At 49.6% G+C, this 18,529-nt stretch overlaps 7 protein-coding genes and 1 non-coding gene across 8 annotated transcripts; 4 read left to right on the top strand and 4 right to left on the bottom strand.

The window, feature by feature from the left end:
- Positions 1–61: 61 nt before the first annotated feature.
- V1518DRAFT_409788 (Gar1-domain-containing protein) lies at positions 62–1,311 on the top strand. The gene is made up of 5 exons (XM_066902439.1): positions 62–209; positions 291–341; positions 400–500; positions 552–697; positions 751–1,311. The coding sequence occupies exons 1-5, from the start codon at positions 167–169 to the stop codon at positions 1,061–1,063; spliced, it is 654 nt and encodes a 217-aa protein (XP_066762266.1). The 5' UTR covers positions 62–166; the 3' UTR covers positions 1,064–1,311.
- Positions 1,312–1,335: 24 nt separating this feature from the next.
- V1518DRAFT_t2 lies at positions 1,336–1,438 on the bottom strand. The gene has a single exon. It is a non-coding gene; the product is annotated as a tRNA-Leu (tRNA).
- Positions 1,439–2,856: 1,418 nt separating this feature from the next.
- On the bottom strand, positions 2,857–4,161 carry V1518DRAFT_409786 (inhibitor of apoptosis-promoting Bax1-domain-containing protein). The gene has a single exon (XM_066902438.1). It carries the CDS (start codon positions 4,009–4,011, stop codon positions 3,166–3,168), a length of 846 nt encoding a protein of 281 aa, XP_066762265.1. The 5' UTR covers positions 4,012–4,161; the 3' UTR covers positions 2,857–3,165.
- Positions 4,162–4,422: 261 nt separating this feature from the next.
- On the top strand, positions 4,423–5,059 carry V1518DRAFT_403212 (40S ribosomal protein eS19; the record flags this gene model as incomplete). Its single annotated transcript, XM_066901863.1, has 4 exons — positions 4,423–4,442; positions 4,519–4,577; positions 4,640–4,965; positions 5,018–5,059. 4 exons carry the CDS (start codon positions 4,423–4,425, stop codon positions 5,057–5,059), a joined length of 447 nt encoding a protein of 148 aa, XP_066762264.1.
- A 346-nt stretch (positions 5,060–5,405) lies between these two features.
- On the bottom strand, positions 5,406–7,701 carry V1518DRAFT_409781 (IMP dehydrogenase/GMP reductase). The gene is made up of 4 exons (XM_066902437.1): positions 7,414–7,701; positions 7,216–7,337; positions 6,976–7,162; positions 5,406–6,761 (listed from the first exon to the last, which is right to left on the bottom strand). Exons 1-4 carry the CDS (start codon positions 7,577–7,579, stop codon positions 5,647–5,649), a joined length of 1,590 nt encoding a protein of 529 aa, XP_066762263.1. The 5' UTR covers positions 7,580–7,701; the 3' UTR covers positions 5,406–5,646.
- A 206-nt stretch (positions 7,702–7,907) lies between these two features.
- On the top strand, positions 7,908–13,396 carry V1518DRAFT_409778 (uncharacterized protein). The gene is made up of 10 exons (XM_066902436.1): positions 7,908–8,284; positions 8,340–8,475; positions 8,529–8,736; positions 8,789–9,086; positions 9,135–11,792; positions 11,852–11,994; positions 12,048–12,403; positions 12,455–12,736; positions 12,793–13,080; positions 13,135–13,396. The coding sequence occupies exons 1-10, from the start codon at positions 8,068–8,070 to the stop codon at positions 13,235–13,237; spliced, it is 4,689 nt and encodes a 1,562-aa protein (XP_066762262.1). The 5' UTR covers positions 7,908–8,067; the 3' UTR covers positions 13,238–13,396.
- A 926-nt stretch (positions 13,397–14,322) lies between these two features.
- On the top strand, positions 14,323–15,078 carry V1518DRAFT_409772 (uncharacterized protein). Its single transcript, XM_066902435.1, has 2 exons — positions 14,323–14,857; positions 14,917–15,078. Exons 1-2 carry the CDS (start codon positions 14,498–14,500, stop codon positions 14,926–14,928), a joined length of 372 nt encoding a protein of 123 aa, XP_066762261.1. The 5' UTR covers positions 14,323–14,497; the 3' UTR covers positions 14,929–15,078.
- Positions 15,079–15,866: 788 nt separating this feature from the next.
- V1518DRAFT_368848 (uncharacterized protein) lies at positions 15,867–17,200 on the bottom strand (the record flags this gene model as incomplete). The annotated part of the gene is made up of 2 exons (XM_066901248.1): positions 15,867–16,790; positions 16,910–17,200. The coding sequence occupies 2 exons, from the start codon at positions 17,198–17,200 to the stop codon at positions 15,867–15,869; spliced, it is 1,215 nt and encodes a 404-aa protein (XP_066762260.1).
- Positions 17,201–18,529: the final 1,329 nt, after the last annotated feature.

Raw genomic sequence — 18,529 nt, 5'->3', positions numbered from 1 at the left:
TTAAATCACGTGACTATATGTCTAAGGTTTCAAAAAACTTGAACATCGTCGTTGAAGCCCAAATTCATCATCACCCCGGCTTTCTTGAGAACGAGAATCGACGTAGCTCCGAGGACGCTGCAGGTTTCATTGTGTATTTTCTTGGAAATTCTCATATATTACAGTCATGAGTCGCGGAGGTCGCTTTCAGTCGCGAGGTGGATTCCGAGGTGTGTGCTTAACGATGATTATGCCCAGTTGCTTCTAGCCGAACACCGATATCTACCTACGAGATGCTAACAGAAGTATAGGAGGTCGAGTTGGACCGTCAGCATATCAGGGACCGCCAGAGTCTGTGCTAGGTACAAGAGTTCTGCGACTTGAGCGAGACGGTTACCTCTGTGCTAACCATGAACCTAGAGATGGGAACTTTTTTACATGCTTCTGAGGGAGACATTGTCTGCCAATCAATAAACACAAAGATTCCATATTTCAATGCGCCAATATATTTGGAGAACAAGGTATTGGCTCTTTCACCACCTGATTCATTTGATATTCTAACTGAGTGGTAGACTGCTATCGGCAAAGTCGACGAGATCCTAGGACCCATTAACGAGGTTTACTTTACAATCAAGCCACAGGACGGAATCGTTGCTACATCATTCAAGACTGGAGACAAGTTCTATATTGGGCCCGACAAGCTTCTCCCATTAGAAAGGTACGTCGGAATGCGCATATGTATTGCCTTGCAGTACTAATTTCCAATTTTAGATTTTTACCCAAGCCCAAGGGTCCTCCAGGACCAAAGGCGCCAAGGCAGAAGGGCGCCGGTCGTGGTGGTGCTCGTGGAAGCGGTCGCGGTAGTTTCAGCCGCGGCGGTGGCCGTGGTGGTCCTATGCGCGGCGGCCCTCGTGGTGGCAGCCGTGGTGGCTTCTCTCGTGGCAGCAGCTCATTCGGAGGTAGCCGTGGTGGATTTAGTGGTGGTCGTGGCGGCGCTCCTCGTGGGGGAGCTGGTGGTTTCCGTGGTGGCGCGCCTCGTGGCCGTGGAGGATTTTCATCGCGTGGGCGCGGCGGCCGCTCATAGAACGCTTCATGTGCACAAGCAATATTTTCCGGAATAGGTTAGCAGTGATATATTCGTTCGAAAAATTGTTGGCTAGTTTATATTTGTTTAGTTGTGTTCCGCTTTTAAAAGTCAGTTATTTGGTCCCTAGCTCTTCATGTTCCTTTCCTAATATAGGATGTACTCTACACTACTGAAGTAAGAAGAGCAGTTTATCGGTGAGCCATAGAGCTACAGATCAAGGCAAACTGCATAAGATGCAAAAATAATCGACACATTGAATCAAAAACAAATGAGAGCGGTGAGGTTCGAACTCACGCCTCTTTCGAGACCAGCATCCACATTTTCCTTAAGAAAACCTGAAGCGGGCGCCTTGGACCACTCGGCCACACTCCCAATATAAGCGATCTCGAATTTTAGTTCCCTAACCAGATAACGACTCAGGACATAATGCTTTTGCAGATTTGCCAGTGCGCTGATATAGCCAGAATAGAACTTCTGTAAGAGGTTCATGGTCATCAAATCGCTCTCTGAGACGACTGGGATCCTTGTGTTCGGATAATCGCGAGAATAATGGACTGAGGGAGTGTGGGCCCAGGGACCGGGGGAGAGGGGAAATAGGGGTTGGAAAGCGCGGTTGCGCAGCGACGCGTCTGAGGAGCCCACCTGCCGCTCCCAACAACGCAGTTGACGAGCAGGAACGCGTCAAGCCCTACACGGTCTCTCTGTCAGCTGCAGCACCGTAACCGCAGCTGCCGCCGATCGCAACTGCCGGCAGGTATACCCGGCAGTGGAGACGACCGCGTGATATTTATTCAAGCTCACGGACAGGAATCTCGTCGGACCGCTGAAGACCGTCAGTAGGAGGAAGAGTTTCAACAGGGGGAGACGCGGTCCTCTCACGCGGACACTCAGTGTTGCGCCAGCGTAGCCGTGCGCGATCGCAAAGGCGCCAATTGCACGACAAATCATCATGAGCTGCCGCTCCCGTGTCTATTATTATTGTCATAACTTTAGTCTGCGTGTGCTGCGCTGGTGAGACTAACGTGCCGCGGTCGCGCGTAGTCCGGAACGGCTCCCCGCAAATTGATGATCCCTGCTCGCGTGCGCGCGTGTGGCTGCCACGCGGAAGAAATCTGGGGAAGCTGCACTTTGTTCGCTCCCCCCCGCCTGCCCCCTCGTCTACCCCATGTTCTGCTCCCCCGCCCAGTCTTTCTTATATCTACGCCCTGCCCCGCGGACCGAGCTTCGCCCAAATTGTTCGCATCGGCACCAGTGCCTCCGATCCTCCCCGGCGGCACAGTGGACGTCCTCCCCCATCGGCAACTCCATAAACAAACAGCATGTCGAAGGCCATCAGCGAGCTTGCTCTTCCTGCTCGATCACCACAACAATCGTCAATTACATCACTAAGGCGTGAGGTTGCCGCCATATCTACGTCCCCTCCCCGTCCGCAATTTTACCTAGGCGGCGACGACTCGCTCGACGACGATGATCTGGTTGACGCAGACTCAGATTTTACTCTAGGAGCGAACGTCTCTCCCATCACTACTGTAACGACAACTATTACCACCGTCAACTCACATCCAGCAACAACGACGGTTTCACATGGTACTGTCGTGAAATCCAGCAACAACTCGAAGAACTTATCTCTCAGTCTTCCGTCTCTCCATACAACTTCAAAATCAATGACACAGTCCAGGCACAACAGACCGGCATCGGAGCATATCGAATATGCATTTCAACAAAGCCAGTGACTTCATCCCAGCACATTAAAGTCATGGTCACTTTCGGTGTTTCTCATTGCGTTGCTATTACTGGTCTGTAATCTGTATTGTTATTTATGTTTGTATCGTTATATCATTCACAAAACTACAACAACCCTGGTACCCCTATCCATATCTTCAACCTTCCCTTAACAAATCCCAAACCCAGAAAAGAAAACCTTGTTCGCCAAAAAGGAATAGGGGAGTGTACTCAATACGATTCCAGATCAAATACACAGATCAATTGCCAGTTCATTCCGTAAGACGGTACTGCTAAGTTCGATGAGAGAATGACGCGTCGCGTTTCGAGAGTTTATCCTCAATAGCAGCAATGTGCTATTATATGACATAAGTCAACTAGTTCTGACGCTGCGTGCTATTCAGAATGCGGAGAATATAGAGAAACAGGTTGATGAAGTCGAGGTACAAGCTGATACTGGCGGCGATCTCCTCGTCGGGGTGATAATGCTTCATGATCATCTGCGTATCGACCAAGATATAAGCAGAGAAAATGACAGCACCCAGCAAACTATACAGAAGCTCGGCAGTGCTGTTGTAGGGGAAGAACAGGGCAATAAAACCGAATCCGATCATAACCCATAGAGCCGCACCAAGGTAAGGCACCCAGCTCATAAAATCGTACTTGGTCTGCATGGCGAACAGAGTCAATCCAACGAACACAACGAGCGTAATGATCAGCGCTTCTGCAACGATTCGGGCGTCGTAGAAAGTGGTGATGGTCGCGACAGAATATCCCTCAAGAACGGTGAAGCCGGCAAGGAACATCATGTTGGTTGGGTAGCTCTGACGCTTCCAGAAAGTCAAAAATAAAAGCACGATAGATCCGATCAATGACACCCACATCATGGCCGGATGCGACTGGACCCAGTACTTGATGCTGTCATTGAGAATAAAGAGCGTTGACAGACCGCCGGTCATTAGAAGCTGCAACGACAGAATCGTGTACACCTTTCGGGCGAACATATTCCGCACAGACACAGAGCATGCCGCAACCGACGTTGAGTACTTGAAGTCGTCAGGCAGATCGCTGTCCGGTGCCTGACCTGCACTTGCTTCACCGCGCGATGGTGCGCCATGCGGCGTAAGCAACGGCGATGGATTGTCAGTGGCGTGGTAGTCGGCCGCCGCATCGTCGTAGGCTGGCGGGGCCGCGGTATACGAAGTAGGCTGAGTAGAAGCCATGTCGTGTAGCTGTATCGATGTCTAGGAGGCTGTGTGGAGACTAGAAGAGTAGAGCAGCGAGGACCCAACCTTATGTAGGGAAATGCGGGAAGGGAGGAATGAACGCGGTGCGAACTGCGGAAGTTACGAGAACGCACGCACCCTAATTATGACGACTGCATAACTGCGCAACCGTGGTGCTGTGTGCGCACTGACATAGATCAACGCCGCAGCCAAGTCACGCCGTCGAGCACCTTCGCTCATCACGTGCTCTCTGATTGCACCAATAATTCAGCGTGACTGCTTTTTGCTCAAACCCTATTCGCGACCACGACAGCGCGGCACGACGACACCTCCAAGTTCTCCTGTGCACACCGACCCTAACGGCAGCAGCATCGTAGTCTGTACACACAGCAATACCTCACAGCCAAGATGCCTTCTTACTCCGTCAAGTATGATCACCAGCATGCTCTGCGAATTGCGGAGTGTTTGATGTTTGCTCGTTGTGACTCCTCGTTAACGCTTTAGCAGAGACGTCCCTGCGCAGGACTTCATCGTTGCCTACGCTCAGTTCCTTCAGCGTCAGGGTATGCACATAACCCTGAAGCGCTCTATGATTACGATTTGGTCTCTAATATCGGTTCTATAGGCAAGCTGGAGATCCCCGGGTACGTTGAGCTCGTCAAGACCAGCTCCGGCAACGAACTGCCTCCTCAAGACTCCGACAAGTGGTTCTACCTGCGCGCCGCTTCAGTCGCTCGCCACATCTACCTCCGCAAATCTGTCGGTGTTGGCAAGCTGAACAAGCTGTACGGCGGCACCATCAACCGTGGCTCGCGGCCCTCTCACCACCGTGACGCCTCCGGCTCGATCAACCGCAAGGTTCTCCAAGCCCTCGAGAAGATTGGCGTCGTTGAGATCGCTCCCAATGGTGGCCGAAAGATTTCCAGCGGTGGCCAGCGAGATCTGGACAGAGTACGTATATATTACATTCGTTGCATATACAGATTCCTAACATCCTATATAGATTGCCGGTGAGGTCTCCGCCGTAGAGGAGGATGAGGAGTAAGTGGGCCATGGCCTCTATGTACAAATAAAAAAGGATTGTCAAATTTATGTTTTGTAATTTTTTTTACTTCATCCATTTTACGAAAAGTTCATCTACATGGCAAGACAATTACAATAAAAAGATGAAAAAACTGGCAATTTGCTCCGCATCGCCAAAGTCGTCTCTGACTTACTTCGTGTTCCTCGTCATCTGTGCGTGTTCTAGCTGTTTGCAGTAGCCGAGGTGGAGGGCGATTTCTGTTGCCGCTACGATGAATGCTAAGACTATAGTGTCATTAACAAGTTTGTACACTTGTTTCAGGATCGTAGCCGACTGTTTACGCAAATATTTCCCATATGCAGCTTTATTCTTCAACATTTGCAATGTAAAGATAATAATATTCATTAATAAATTCAATTAAGGACTTGCTTTTTACGATTAGCAGCTAGCTAACTGCATAACAAAAACACATAAAACACGCCATATATCCTCCAAAGAATGAACTGAGTAACACAAATCATGCACCTCCAAATAAAGCATAATAACACTAACAATACAACATAACTAAATTTCCGCCCATTTTTCAACAGCGATGTTCCTGTCACAATTTAGTTGTGCAGTCTCTTTTCATACGAGTACAATCCATGAACGCCACCCTCAACCTGCGCCGACGCAGTTCGAAGCTCGAATCTGATGTCATGCGCGTTAACCTTCTCATGCAATGCAGTCAAGCTGTGAGCACCGATATCCTGAAGACCATGCTGAAGACCAGCAATCAGGTAGGGCACAAACTTGGTGATAGAACCTCTGTCGACAACGCTGCCGGACACACCTTGAGCAACAAGAACAGAGTCACCCTCAGAAAAGTAGCGGGCAGTAGCCGCATTATTGTTGGTGGCCTGTTTCTCCATAGCCTCGAGCGAGCCCATGCCACGGTATGCCTTCAGGCGCTGGCCATCCCGGTAAAAGTACTGACCAGGAGACTCAGTGGTGCCGGCAAGGAGACCGCCCATCATAACAATGGAAGCACCGAGTGCGAGCGCCTTGGTGATGTGACCAACGTTCTGAATACCACCGTCCGCCATAGTCGGAACACCGAAACGGGCAGCGAACTCCGAGACCGCACGGACAGCGGAACCCTGAGGACGACCGACGGCCATGACCTCCTGAGTAATGCAAATAGAGCCAGAGCCCATACCGATACGCAGACCATCGGCACCAGCAGCAATGAGGTTGGCGGCCTGCTCGCGAGTGACGACGTTGCCCGCGATGACCTCCAAGTCGGGGAACTCCTCCTTAATCCACTTGATCATGTTGACCTGGAAGACGGAGTTGCCCTGGCTAGAATCGAGGACGACAATGTCGAGACCAGCGGCGACAAGCTTGCGCAGGCGATCCTTATCCTCGGGACGGGTACCGACGGCAGCACCGCAAATAAGCTGCTTGGAGTCGGGCAGCTTGCTCGCAAGAGGATAATGCAAGTTCTTCTTCAGATCGGTACGCGAGAGTAGGGCGGTCAGGTTGCCCTCAACATCAACGATGGGAAGTTTACCCTTCTTGGAGCTGCGAAGAATCTCGTTGGCGGTAGCCAAGTCAACACCCTCATTAGCAGTAACGAGCTCCTTGGTCATGACATCCTCAACCAGCAAATTGTCGTTGTCCAAAAACTGGATATCCCGCGACGTGACGATTCCGACGAGCTTCCCAGGAACAGCTCCGTTCTCTAAACAAAGTGTTAGACATACACCAAATCCACGTGGACCATAAAGTCAAAGATATCAATGCACGGCTTAGAAACGCGTCAACCACGTGAAAAATCAGAATCAAAATGTCCCCACGACCATGACAGTCGCTGCGGTAGAACGAAAGTTATATAATAAGTGTAATGCATCATGATATATCGTGCACGAGACAGAGAAAATTCATGTATAGCTTACCAGTTACAGGGAAGCCAGCGAAGCCCAGCTTCTCCTTCAGGTTCTTGACCTCAGACACAGACGCACGAGGTGAGAGCACAACGGGATCGGAAATAAATCCGTTCTCATACTTCTTCACCTTGCGGACCATCTCGGCCTGCTCGTCCGCAGTGCAATTGTGGTGGATGATACCAACGCCTCCAAGAAGCTTTTGCCACAGTCAGCAAGCACACCTGGAAGCAAAATCGAAAGATGACGTACAGCCATGTAGATAGCCATTTCAGACTCTGTAACAGTGTCCATGGGAGAAGAAACCAAGGGAGTCTTCAACGAAATTTTCTTCGTGATCTTTGTGTCGAGCACGACCTCGCTGGACGGAAAATCTTTAATGCGGCGTAAGCAAATTTGTCACAGGAGCACGCGTCCAGCGTACAAAAAATGACCTGAAGCCAAGCTTACCAATTCTGCCAGGGAGGAGTAGAAAGTCATTGTAGGTCAGACCGCCATGAAGCTTGGAGTTCATGAGCGTGTCGACGTCGAGACCGTCCTTTTCCTTGTAAGTCTGCAAGAGCTCGAGCGCGGACTCGTAGTTCTCAAACTTGGAGGAGCTATCGACGGAAACCATGATTGCTGATAAAAATTCGCTTGAAAATATTCCGTGTAATACTTAAAGGCGGGATAAAACGCAAGGCTTTACCAAGTAAAAAGAAAAAGAGAAGAGAGACGCTCCGCGAGCGGCGAAAAAAAAAGAGGCGAGAAGAGTGGTCGGCAACCCGTTCAGCACGGCCACTAGTCCTAAAGCAGCATCTAGTTCCGTTGGGAGTTTCCCCTCTAGAGGCCGCTAGCGCTGTGTCGGGCTTAGCCCAACTCCATAACGCCATTGTGCGGCTCAGCCGACTACTGACTACCTTTTTCCTTCAGGGTCTAGTGCAGCTGGGTTCCCAGCACTGTAAGCCGCATGTCTTAGTCACATGACCACGCTCCTATGTTTGTTTACTCTCTGGTTTCGACGTGGCGTACATGAGAAAGGGCAAGTGACGAAGTGTAGCGTGCTTCAACTTCTTTCACCACCAGAGTACCTCACCAGCAATCTCAGCTACTGCGAATATATTCATGTCAGGTCCTCTCAGTCCGGCGTCATCCGCGCACATCAACGCGACAAACACGTCTTCGCGGTCGGCGACGAGCCGCGCGTTCAAGGATGTTCAGGATATCAGTGCTCTCCGGAGCAGCAGCGTTGACCACTTCCGTAATCTCGCGCAGAACGCTACAAATAATGGCTCTGAAATTATTCTTCCTGGTGTTACTGACAATTCTGGTGATATTGCAGGTTAGTATATGCAGTCCGCTCGCCTGATATTTAGAGGCTGACCTACTGTGGATAGGCATGCTTGGACGACTACGACTACAAAAACCAGAATCAGCAGAATCGTCGACCATACGATCAAGAAACTGGATGGAAACGCAGCGAAAGTCATTACAGGCGTACGAATATCTATGTCACATAGGTGAAGCCAAAGAGTGCGTACCCACATCCCTGTACGAATGAGATATACTAATGACGTCACTGATAGATGGATTCAAGCGTGCATTAATGAGGAAATTCCTCCTGTTATTCAACTGGAAGAAGCTCTCCGTGACGGTGTTGTTCTAGCACAGTTGACCAAGGTGTTTGATCCCAAATTGGTACGGAAGATCTTCCAAGCGCCGAAATTGCAATGGCGGCACGCAGACAATATCAATGCATTTTTCGGTCTACTAGACGAAGCTGATGTGCCTGAGGTATTTCAAATTTTTATACGCGGGCTAAACCAAGTCTAATCATTTTCAATAGCTATTTCGTTTTGAGTTGACGGATTTATACAACAAGAAGAACATTCCCAAGGTCATCTACTGCATTCACGCGCTCAGTTGGATTTTATCTTCACAAGGCTTGGCGCCAGAAATTGGCGACCTCGTTGGAAAGCTCGAATTCACCAATGAAGAGATTCGAGATACCCAGCGCGGCCTTGACGCTGCCGGTGTTAATGTGCCTAATTTTCGAACCATGGCGAAGCAGCTTCCGAATTTTGTTCCCTCTTCTGCGTCCGAGCCAGAGGAACTACATGAGCCAGAAGAGACAGAGGAAGCGAGTAAGTCTGGGAAATTTATTCTGTGTTGCGTCTTACTAATTCGACTAGGAATCCAAAGGTCATTGTCAGACTGTAGTTCAAGTATCATTACTCTGCAAGCTGCAATTACTGGTGCGATTGTACGATCCAACCTCCGCGCCTTCTTTGACAATTTGGCCGACAACGTGGGACTTTATATTGCTTTGCAAAATCAAATTCGAGGACGACTGTTACGCTCAAATCTCATCATATCTACGAAAGCTCTCACCGCCAACGAAGATGCCTATATTTTAATTCAAAGTGCGGTGCGAGGACGTAATACCCGCAAAGTCGTTGCTCCAAAACTGCTATACAAGGAACAGTCCAATTTCGCAGTTGTGATCCAGTCTTCCGCTCGGCGGTATCTGGCGCGAGAGCGGCTAAAGGCAATTTTCCAGATCTTACAAGCAGAAGGCGGCACAATATCTGAACTCACAGCTCGAGTCAGAGGTCTGTTGGTGCGACGGGACTTTGATTTCTCGCATGAGCGCTTGGGCTATGAAATGCGAAACATCGTCAAATTACAAGCTTGTGTGCGGCGTCATTTGCAAAATCTCAAAGCATCTGCGGAGTCTAAGTCGATTATGGAGACAGAAGACGTCATCGCTGGTTTGCAAGCGTGTATTCGTGGATGCCTCAGACGACGGAATCTTGATCGCGCAATGGTTGATCTTCATGCATCCACAAGTATTCGTCCGTTAGGTGATCTGCAGGCTGTTGTTCGTGGTCAGAAGTTCAGAAGGCAGTTTTTCAAAGACTGGGTGACGCTTACTTCGTCGTGCGACTTGGTCACGGAGCTTAATGCCAGAACAAGAGGCTCCTTGCTGCGAACAACTCTAGCGCATGACTTTTTGGTTTTGGCTGAGGAAGAAGACAATCTTTTGACTATTAAATCGAATTCCCGCAGATATTTGGTTAAAAAGCGATTATTGAACTTAGTGCTCGAGCTCCAAGGTACTGTGGACGAATTAGTGCTGCTACAGTCGGAGGCCAGAGGTTTTATCACGCGCACATCTATGAATATCAGCTATGTCGGCATGATGGAAGCTTCAAGTGACATCGTGGCTCTCCAGAGCCATGCAAGAGGTAATTTGGCACGGTACACTTATTACCACAATTTGAGGGCTATAGACGAGTCCGAGGGAGTTACAGTTGTGCCGTTGCAGTCACTTATTAGAGGCGCGTTGGTACGAACTTTACATTTGGCACTGCTAGAACAGTTAAGCATGCACATGGATGACATAGTTGAATTTCAGGCTCTTATTCGTGGAGCTATTACGCGCGTTGATCTCAACATCTTGTATTACGATCTCGAAGAAGAGGAATGCGCCATTGCAGATTTACAGAACTACGTTAGAGGCTTCATGGTCAGAAAAAAGTTCGCGGAACAGATCGACTATTTTGAGCGGAACATGAAGGCCGTTATAAAGATTCAGAGCTTCGTGCGCGCGAAGCAGCAAATGGACGCCTACAAAGCTCTTACCACAGGCTCTAGCCCACCACTTGGAACAGTGAAGAATTTTGTTCATTTGCTAACGGACAGCGATCTCGATTTTGAGGAGGAAGTTGAATACGAAAAGCTGCGCAATAAGGCTGTCGATGATATACAGAAGAATGATCAACTCGAGCAGTACATTGACCAATTGGATGTGAAGATTGCACTACTGGTGAAGAACAAGATTACTTTGGACGAGGTTATAAAACATCAGCATGGTGGAATTCCGAAGACAAGGACGAATCGCTCGGATCCACTCGACCTCAAGTCGCTGAACAAGACCTCCCGGAGACGACTTGAATTATATCAGGGTATATTTTACGTGTTGCAAACTCAACCTACATATCTCTGTAATCTCTTGCAAGGCTTAGACGTTATGCGTGTGACTGACAAAGAGATGAAAGCAGTCGAGCTAGCAATCATGTCGCTATTCGGTTATGCGCAGAATCGTCGAGAGGAGTTTTTCATGATCAAGCTTATATCGCAAGCGATTGGCGGCGCATTAGCGAATAATATGTTTGTTCAGTCGTTGGTTAAGGGTCACTGCATGTGGACAAGACTGTTTGCGGCATACTCAAAGCGACCAGAGGGGCGCCAGTTTGTAAAGGAGCTCGTTGGTGGGTTAGTTGAGTCGATCACGAAGGAAGATGATTTGGATATCGAGAGCGATCCATTGACTATCTACCACACATCGATCAACAACGAGGAGTTGCAAACAGGCCGGCGGAGCCAACGTGACCACAATGTGCTGGTTGAGTTTGCCGCCAAGGATCCGGAGACGCGCTCAACGTTTATCAAGAACTTACAACGGTTACGAGAGTACTCTGTTTTGTTCATGAAATCGTTTAAGGCGAACATTGAAAACTTTCCTTATGGTATCAGATACATTGGACGCGAAATATTCCGCATGTTGCAGAGAATGTATCCACAAGAGAGCGAGGAGCGTCTGCTGAGCATAATCTTGAACACAATTTACAACAGATACATCAATGCTGCAATTGTGGCGCCGGATATGTTTGGGCTGCATGATATGGCATTGAATCAGCTGCAGAAGAAGAATTTGACCCAAGTCGCGCGGACTATAAGTCAAATATCATCTGGCAAAGTGTTCAGCGAAGACTCGGTATTTTTGCAACCACTGAACGAGAATTTAGTGATCTACATCGCTCAGATGCGCGAGATGACTCGATGCTGTGAGTCTGCCTATAGTCCATGTGCGCATTCTATAAATGGATTACTAATAGCGGTATAGTGATTGATGTTCCGGACTTGGAGGAATATTTTGAAATGAGCGAACTAGACGATATTACATCTCCACAGCGGCCAACATTATATGCGAAAACTGCAGATATTCATGCGCTTCATGCTCTTGTCCATAAGTACGGCGACATTATGGTACGGTTTACTATCATTACATTCCCTGTCGATCTTGCTAACTATTAAAACAGGCTCCGGATAATTCGGATCCTTTACGAAGCGCTATTACGGAACTTGGTGCGGTACCTAGCACGACGAGCGATATCCTAAATAATTCGAATCTCACAGAGCTCAAACTCGATCTGAATCCGAATTTTGTTCCTGTGACAAGCGAAAAGGCCGAGATTAACGCGCTCATGGTTGAAGCAAAGCGCTGTTTGATGTACATTATCCGCGTACAGACAGGACCAGATCTGCTAAGCATTCTGGTTAAACCGGTGACAGAACAGGACGAGCAGAAGTATCACGAGCTGTTGGACGAGGATAGTGCATCGAAGTCCGGTACTACGACTTACTCTTCTGGTAACGTGCTCGGAGATTTGAAATTGTATGTACTTAAGAAGTGTTCCTGTGTTGTTCCATCTAACATAGTCACCAGGCTTAAATACCGAGATTTGAAAGTTATCGCATTGGAGAAGATTATCACGCTCGAGAAGCTGGGCAAGATAACTCGACAGAACAAGTACCAAGACTTGGTTAATTCAATTGCAAACGATATTCGGACAAAGCGCAATAGACGTGTGCGCCGACGCAAGGAATTGGAAGATGCCCAGCAGACCCTGATAAATCTTACCAAAAAGGAGGAGTATTTGCAGACGAAGCTAAAAAGCTATAACGACTATATTGAACACTCAATGTCGACTCTGCAAGCTCGGAAGGGGTGAGTTTACATATCGCGTTGACAGTTGCTTTGATGTGCTAACTGAACAATTGCAGAAAACGGCGACTAGTGATGCCATTCACAAAGCAATATTTTCACATGCGGGAGCTCGGACGTGCAGGCCACGCTCCCAAGTTTGGCTCGTTCAAATACTCTGCCACCAAGCTTATAGAGAAAGGTGTTTTATTGGATATAAAGGGCTTTACGGACCGACAGTGTGAGAAGGTCGACTTCACATTTTCGTCAGATCAGGTTGGCGTGTTCTTCGTTGAGGCGTCGCAAGGCTCAATAACATTACCTGCTGGAAGTATTGAACTACCACTAGAGGATCTGCTGGATAAACAGTAAGTACTCATGTTGTAAGGACTTCATGAAGCGGACAAGGCTAACTGTATTAGGTTCAATAACTGCCAGACATTCAAACTATTTGATAATATGGCGACATTTAACACTAATCTCTTGCTACATTTACTCTTCAAGAAATTTTATCGGGATGGCTAGGTTTTGCGAGAAGCATGTAAGGGGAGATGTATCATAATGGGGCACATATTTTAATATCTGTAAGATTGTTATTTTTGGTTTCGGATAGGCACTATATATCAGCTACTTTCATAATCAAACGAAGGGACGTCGATGTTGAATCCCGGTTCGTCGACTTTGTCGATGCGGTAGGCGAGCACTGAACCGTCCGTAATTCCCAGCGAAGCCAGTGACATGTCAAGGTTGCTCTCAGAAGCTTGCTTGAATCCTTTTGAAGAGTCTGATTTGTCGACGGGGAGGCCGAGAATCACACTCGACACGTCTACTTTGAACTCGTTATCGGTGGACTTGTTCGCGGCGGTGGTGGGGGTTGCAGTGTCAAATGATGGCACGGGAATGTGGATATCGTCGCCGGTGGCAGATGTGAATGTGTCGGCGATGGCTTGGTGCAGTTCATCTCGGAGATCGGAGAGGAGGACAGACTCCTCGAGCATCAGAAAGACGGTTTGTTTGCCGTTCTTGACGCGGATCGTCAGCGGCACGGCGAACTTCTTTAGCGGCTATTATTCAGACAAGTCAGAAAATAAAAAAAGTCACGGATAGCAGTAGTGAAGACGCACCATTGCGTCCGAATACCGCGTAGATCACGTCGTCGTCGTTGTGTCGCAACGCGTCGCGCGCCGTTGTCGACTTTCCTATGCACCGCGGAGCTCAGAGCACGAACATCGAGTATTGGGTTAGGGTATTCCTTCAGGAATCACTGACACCGCTGCTTCTTCGCGTCCACTGGGGGAGAGAATCTCCTTAAAATGACGAATAAGCACGATTAAACCAGTTTGCATGATTGTCTTCGTACAAACGATATAATTGATCCAGGGCGGTGATTGAATAAGAGCTGATACAACACGCTGCGCTGCGGCTCACTCTATAGATCTCCAAGCCTACACGACCTGATCCGCAGGTATCGACTTAGCCTCTCCAGTGGTTCCACCTAAGAAGAAGAGGTGAAATTGACTTAAAAGTCTCGAAAATTTGATCCTTCTTGATCATGACCGCTTGCGACGAGATGTGTGAGTGTTATTGATGCGGGGAAGAATGAGTACGGAAGTTAGTTAGGCGGCACGTGTTTCGCGACGCTGCCAGCGAATGAGCGGCGCTGGATCGTAATAATTTGCCCCAGTGAATTCCGCGCCATCATCACGACCAATCCTCCAGCTCGCTGCTCCACCGCCCTGTGACGCGCACAATCCCATAGCTGACAACCCGACACATACTCCAAAGATGCCGACGCACGCTACGCATCTGGCGGTGACGACGCGGGTGTACGTGAAGCCTGCGGAGGCGCGCCTCGCCACGATTCACCTGTACCGCCGCTTCCTGCGTGCCGTGCCTACTGTCGTGCGTCTGTACCAGATGGATATGCCGCTCGCTATTGTACGCTCGAAGCTGCGGCAGGAGTTTGAGCGTCAGCGCTTTGTTAGCGCGATGCCGGTCATCAGCGTGCTGCTTGCCCAAGGCAACATGGAGTACCAGGAGACCGTCAACTTCTGGAAGCAGAAGGCGCAAATCTTTAAGTACTTCAGCCAAGAGGAGTACCCCGAACGCTATGCGCGGAAGGGCTTTGTGGACAAGTTTTTGGAGGTATATCTTATGTATCCTGGGGTTAGTTTAAGGTGACGTGCTAACTAGGTGTTGCGTAGGGAACTGCCTAAATATCACATACAGCATTCGCAACAATTTACACATCATGGCGCTTGGTTCGCGGGATATGGCCTATGGAGGGTAATTGGCTCAGTTGGTCGATCTGGGGCTGTGTAATTATGCATAACAAAGAAATAACAGTACAGTATTATACAGAACCCTAACCAAACTTGCAACCCATACGCCAAGTACCGATGACCTTGAATAGCATAATTAGCCTATGCTGCATGCTCAAAGAGCTAAATAGCTTGTTTAGAAGATCCGCGCATGCTTCCGTCCCTTGATCGCTCCGAACATGGACAGACTGAGCGGGACATCGTTCTCAGACATTGTCGGTGTACTCTCCTCGACAAGATCAAACGCGCGGATATGTAGACTCGGTGAAATCATGACAGCAGTCATCCTGGACGCGTGAGGTCCAGCCTCAGTCGACGACGACCCTGACGTGCGGTTCGTGTCTTCGCCGTTGGTTGCGTCTCGTGGCAGCTCTTTCACAGCAGCCAGGTTCACAAAGTAACTGTTCTCGTATACGGCCGGGTCTTCGGACTCAAATTCAGCACCAAAACTCGAAGATCCACTTGGTGTCGGCGTCGGTGCATTCGCGCCTTGCTGCTGTTGCGTGTTTCCTCCGCCTGTACTTCCGCCAGATGCATGATATGTGCCGGGGGCTGACGGCGACAGCAGGGATGCCGCAGCTGGTGATGGGGTGGACAATGCTGCAGGTGATTGTTTCGTATACGCGAGATATGCAGACTCTTGATTTGGGCCGGCCGCCATGTTGGAGAGGGCGAGGTTGGTTTGCTTCGTGATGCGCGATCCGTTGTAGGCAGTGAAATTAGGAAGTTATGATCTCGAACTCCCAACCAGAACTTCGAAGCCTTGCAAGCAGACGACAACGCACAGGATATAAGGCATTATCATATTCGCCTGTCGCGAGACGAGTTTCTATCTAAATTCTATCACCGAAATCTTTCCCTGTGCCAAACAGAGCTCCGACCTGCGTGTGTTCTGCCTTGACTTCTACAGTGTCCTCCTTCACCATCTCTGGGTTCGCGCTCTCGCGCTCAAAGCTCTTCATAGGCCGTAATCCCCAGCTCTCGAGCAGAACTTTATCATCGTCCCAGCCCGAGCAATCCGTTGTCAGCATTTTCTCTCCTGTGAAAATGGCGTTCGCGCCGGCCATGAAGCAGAGACCTTGCTGCTCATCCGACATGGTGATACGACCAGCAGCAATACGCACGATGGACTTGGGCATGACGATGCGCGCGGTCGCAATTGTGCGGAGCACCGACTTGAAGTCTATTGGCTTGCTCTCGCCGAGAGGGGTACCGGGTATCGCGACAAGGGAGTTGATCGGAACCGATTCTGGGTGAGTAGGCAGCGTCGCTAGTGTGTAGATCAAACCGACGTGGTCAGTCTTGGACTCACCGAGGCCGAGAATACCACCAGAACACACACTGATGCCGGCCTGGCTGACATTTTCGATCGTGTTCAGTCGGTCGTCGTACGTACGCGTAGTAACGACGCTAGGATAGAATTCACGGGATGTGTCGACGTTGTGGTTGTATGCGGTCAACCCAGCGTCCTTTAGTTCCTTTGCCTGCGCGTCGTCCAGCATGCCGAGCGTCACACACACTTCCATGCCCATGCTGCGGACTTCGGTAATCATCTCCTTGATGTCGCGCAGGTTCGACTTGCGGCCGTGCATGTCGCGCCACGCCGCTCCCATACAGAAGCGTGTCGAGCCATTGTCGCGCGCGACGCGCGCAGCTCGTAGGACGCTGCCGAGCTTGACCAGCTTCGAAGCCTTTAAGCCAGTATCGTGACGCGACGACTGTGCGCAATACGAGCAGTCCTCTGTACAGCCGCCGGTCTTGATGCTCAGCAGCGTGCAAAGTTGAACCTGGCCCGGATCGTGGTGTTTACGGTGCACAGTGCTCTACAGCAATTGAAGATCAGCACCAATTCATTCGATCGGAAAGTAAAACATACCGCATTGTAGACAAGATCCATCAACGGAGTCTCGTAGATCTCGCTGATCTCCGCTCTCGTCCACGTGTTGCGCGGTCCAGCAGCCTTGACCGCGCGCTGGAGAACGGTCTCGCCGGCGTCGGCGACTTCGGACAGTATGAATGGCTGGCGCTCCGGGTCAGCAGCGACGGCGGTAGCAGAGGTTGCATCGGTCTTGAATGTGCAGACGAGATCGAGAGTTCGAGGTGGGCCGATCAAACGGCGAAGTTGGGTTACCGACGACGAGGCGAGGAGTGAACGTGGAGCGCGCATTGTGTGTACTCGGGCAGCGTGCGCTGCTGGACGGGAGCTAGTGGTTCGGTAAAACTAGCGACGATGGGCGGGGTAAAGAGGAGACGCGAGAGAGAAATGGAGAACGGGAGCAGTGGGAGCGGTGATCGAGTGACGTGATCGTCATCGTGAAGCCGGCAAATATGATTCGATGCCCACCAAGATTAATTCCCAACGCGCCCTCCATGCCCCACCCCCGCCCCCACCAGCCCGTTCCAGAGCTGCGAGAGCTTCCGCGGATCTTCGAAACTTGCTGCGTTCCAGAGCAGCATCACCTAGCGATGCCCCAAAGACTACAGTGACGGCCTAGCGCAATATAGCAAACAACAAGCAGTGCTTTACTTCGTTCAGTCTGTTGTTGGGTCGATCTGTTGGGAAAGCATGGCCGAGCCTGTCAATAGGAATTATTTTTCATAGCGCGATTGACACAGCTGCGTAGATCTATTGCCGTAAAAGCATACCTAACCTATGCAACCATCAAAATATAGAGCACAGCGCGATGGTAAAGTCGTGTCGAACATGGTGAATGCTATGTTTCTTCTGTCGTGATTGCGTGGGCCACTTGCGCGTGTGCTCGTGTTCTGGCACAAATTTCTTTCGATAGATAGACTGCTCATTCTCACCGCACATATTGCTTGGGATCCTGCTATATGCATAGATTACACCGTAGTGCAACTCGCTAACAAAGAGGCTGCGCAGATAGGGCAAATAATTCGTGATGACAGCCCAGTCCCAATCCCTTCAGCGAGATCCAATTTGCAGACCTATATCCTACAATGAGGCGAGAAATATCTGTCAGGAGCCACATAGAACCTCTCTATTCGGTCGTATGAGCGTGCTGTCAAGTCATGTCCGACAGAAAAGTCGGGCGCGGCTTACCAACGTCAAGTATTGTGCGGAGAGTCAGACACATTACGCCTCACAGGTATAAGTCAAAGGACTTGGCAGGTTGGGTATTTTGGATCGAGACACGCGTGCGATTGCTCCGTCTGCACTGCAATACCGACAGTCAGTACGGCTGATCTAGCAATCAGGCTTCTTCACAGCCAGACACAACTGGCTGAAAGAAACCTTGGGAACATCACTTGGTTCGTGATTCACGACACCGCGACAAAGCGGTCATTGCTCTCTCTGCTCGTCCTCCAATCGCGAGACACCGAATTTAATAAAAAAAAGCCCTTACCTCACTGCATGGCCGATGCGATGAATACATACAAGCACATCAGACGACAGCGTATCAATAAATAATATTCAATACATATTGCAAATAGTGTGAGATATTGCCCTCGTAGTGAGTTGCGCACGACGGGT

This window comes from Limtongia smithiae, assembly GCF_038497785.1.
Source record: "Limtongia smithiae strain NRRL Y-17922 unplaced genomic scaffold V1518scaffold_1, whole genome shotgun sequence".
NCBI classification, from domain to species: Eukaryota; Fungi; Ascomycota; class Lipomycetes; order Lipomycetales; family Lipomycetaceae; genus Limtongia; species Limtongia smithiae.
Note: the sequence above shows the minus strand (reverse complement) of the source record. Positions and strands in the feature narration are given on the sequence as shown.

Bases quoted from the DNA above. Each gene is read 5' to 3' on its own strand.
- V1518DRAFT_409788 (XM_066902439.1), top strand. From the start codon at position 167: ATGAGTCGCGGAGGTCGCTTTCAGTCGCGAGGTGGATTCCGAG. The intron at 210-290 runs GTGTGTGCTTAA...ACAGAAGTATAG, and splicing joins GTCGCGAGGTGGATTCCGAG to GAGGTCGAGTTGGACCGTCA. The intron at 342-399 runs GTACAAGAGTTC...CCATGAACCTAG, and splicing joins ACCGCCAGAGTCTGTGCTAG to AGATGGGAACTTTTTTACAT.
- V1518DRAFT_409786 (XM_066902438.1), bottom strand. From the start codon at position 4,011: ATGGCTTCTACTCAGCCTACTTCGTATACCGCGGCCCCGCCAGCCTAC.
- V1518DRAFT_409781 (XM_066902437.1), bottom strand. From the start codon at position 7,579: ATGGTTTCCGTCGATAGCTCCTCCAAGTTTGAGAACTACGAGTCCGCG. The intron at 7,163-7,215 runs GTACGTCATCTT...CTGTGGCAAAAG, and splicing joins AAATGGCTATCTACATGGCT to CTTCTTGGAGGCGTTGGTAT. The intron at 6,762-6,975 runs GTAAGCTATACA...CACTTTGTTTAG, and splicing joins CGCTGGCTTCCCTGTAACTG to AGAACGGAGCTGTTCCTGGG.
- V1518DRAFT_409778 (XM_066902436.1), top strand. From the start codon at position 8,068: ATGTCAGGTCCTCTCAGTCCGGCGTCATCCGCGCACATCAACGCGACA. The intron at 8,476-8,528 runs GTGCGTACCCAC...CGTCACTGATAG, and splicing joins CACATAGGTGAAGCCAAAGA to ATGGATTCAAGCGTGCATTA. The intron at 13,081-13,134 runs GTAAGTACTCAT...TAACTGTATTAG, and splicing joins GAGGATCTGCTGGATAAACA to GTTCAATAACTGCCAGACAT.
- V1518DRAFT_409772 (XM_066902435.1), top strand. From the start codon at position 14,498: ATGCCGACGCACGCTACGCATCTGGCGGTGACGACGCGGGTGTACGTG.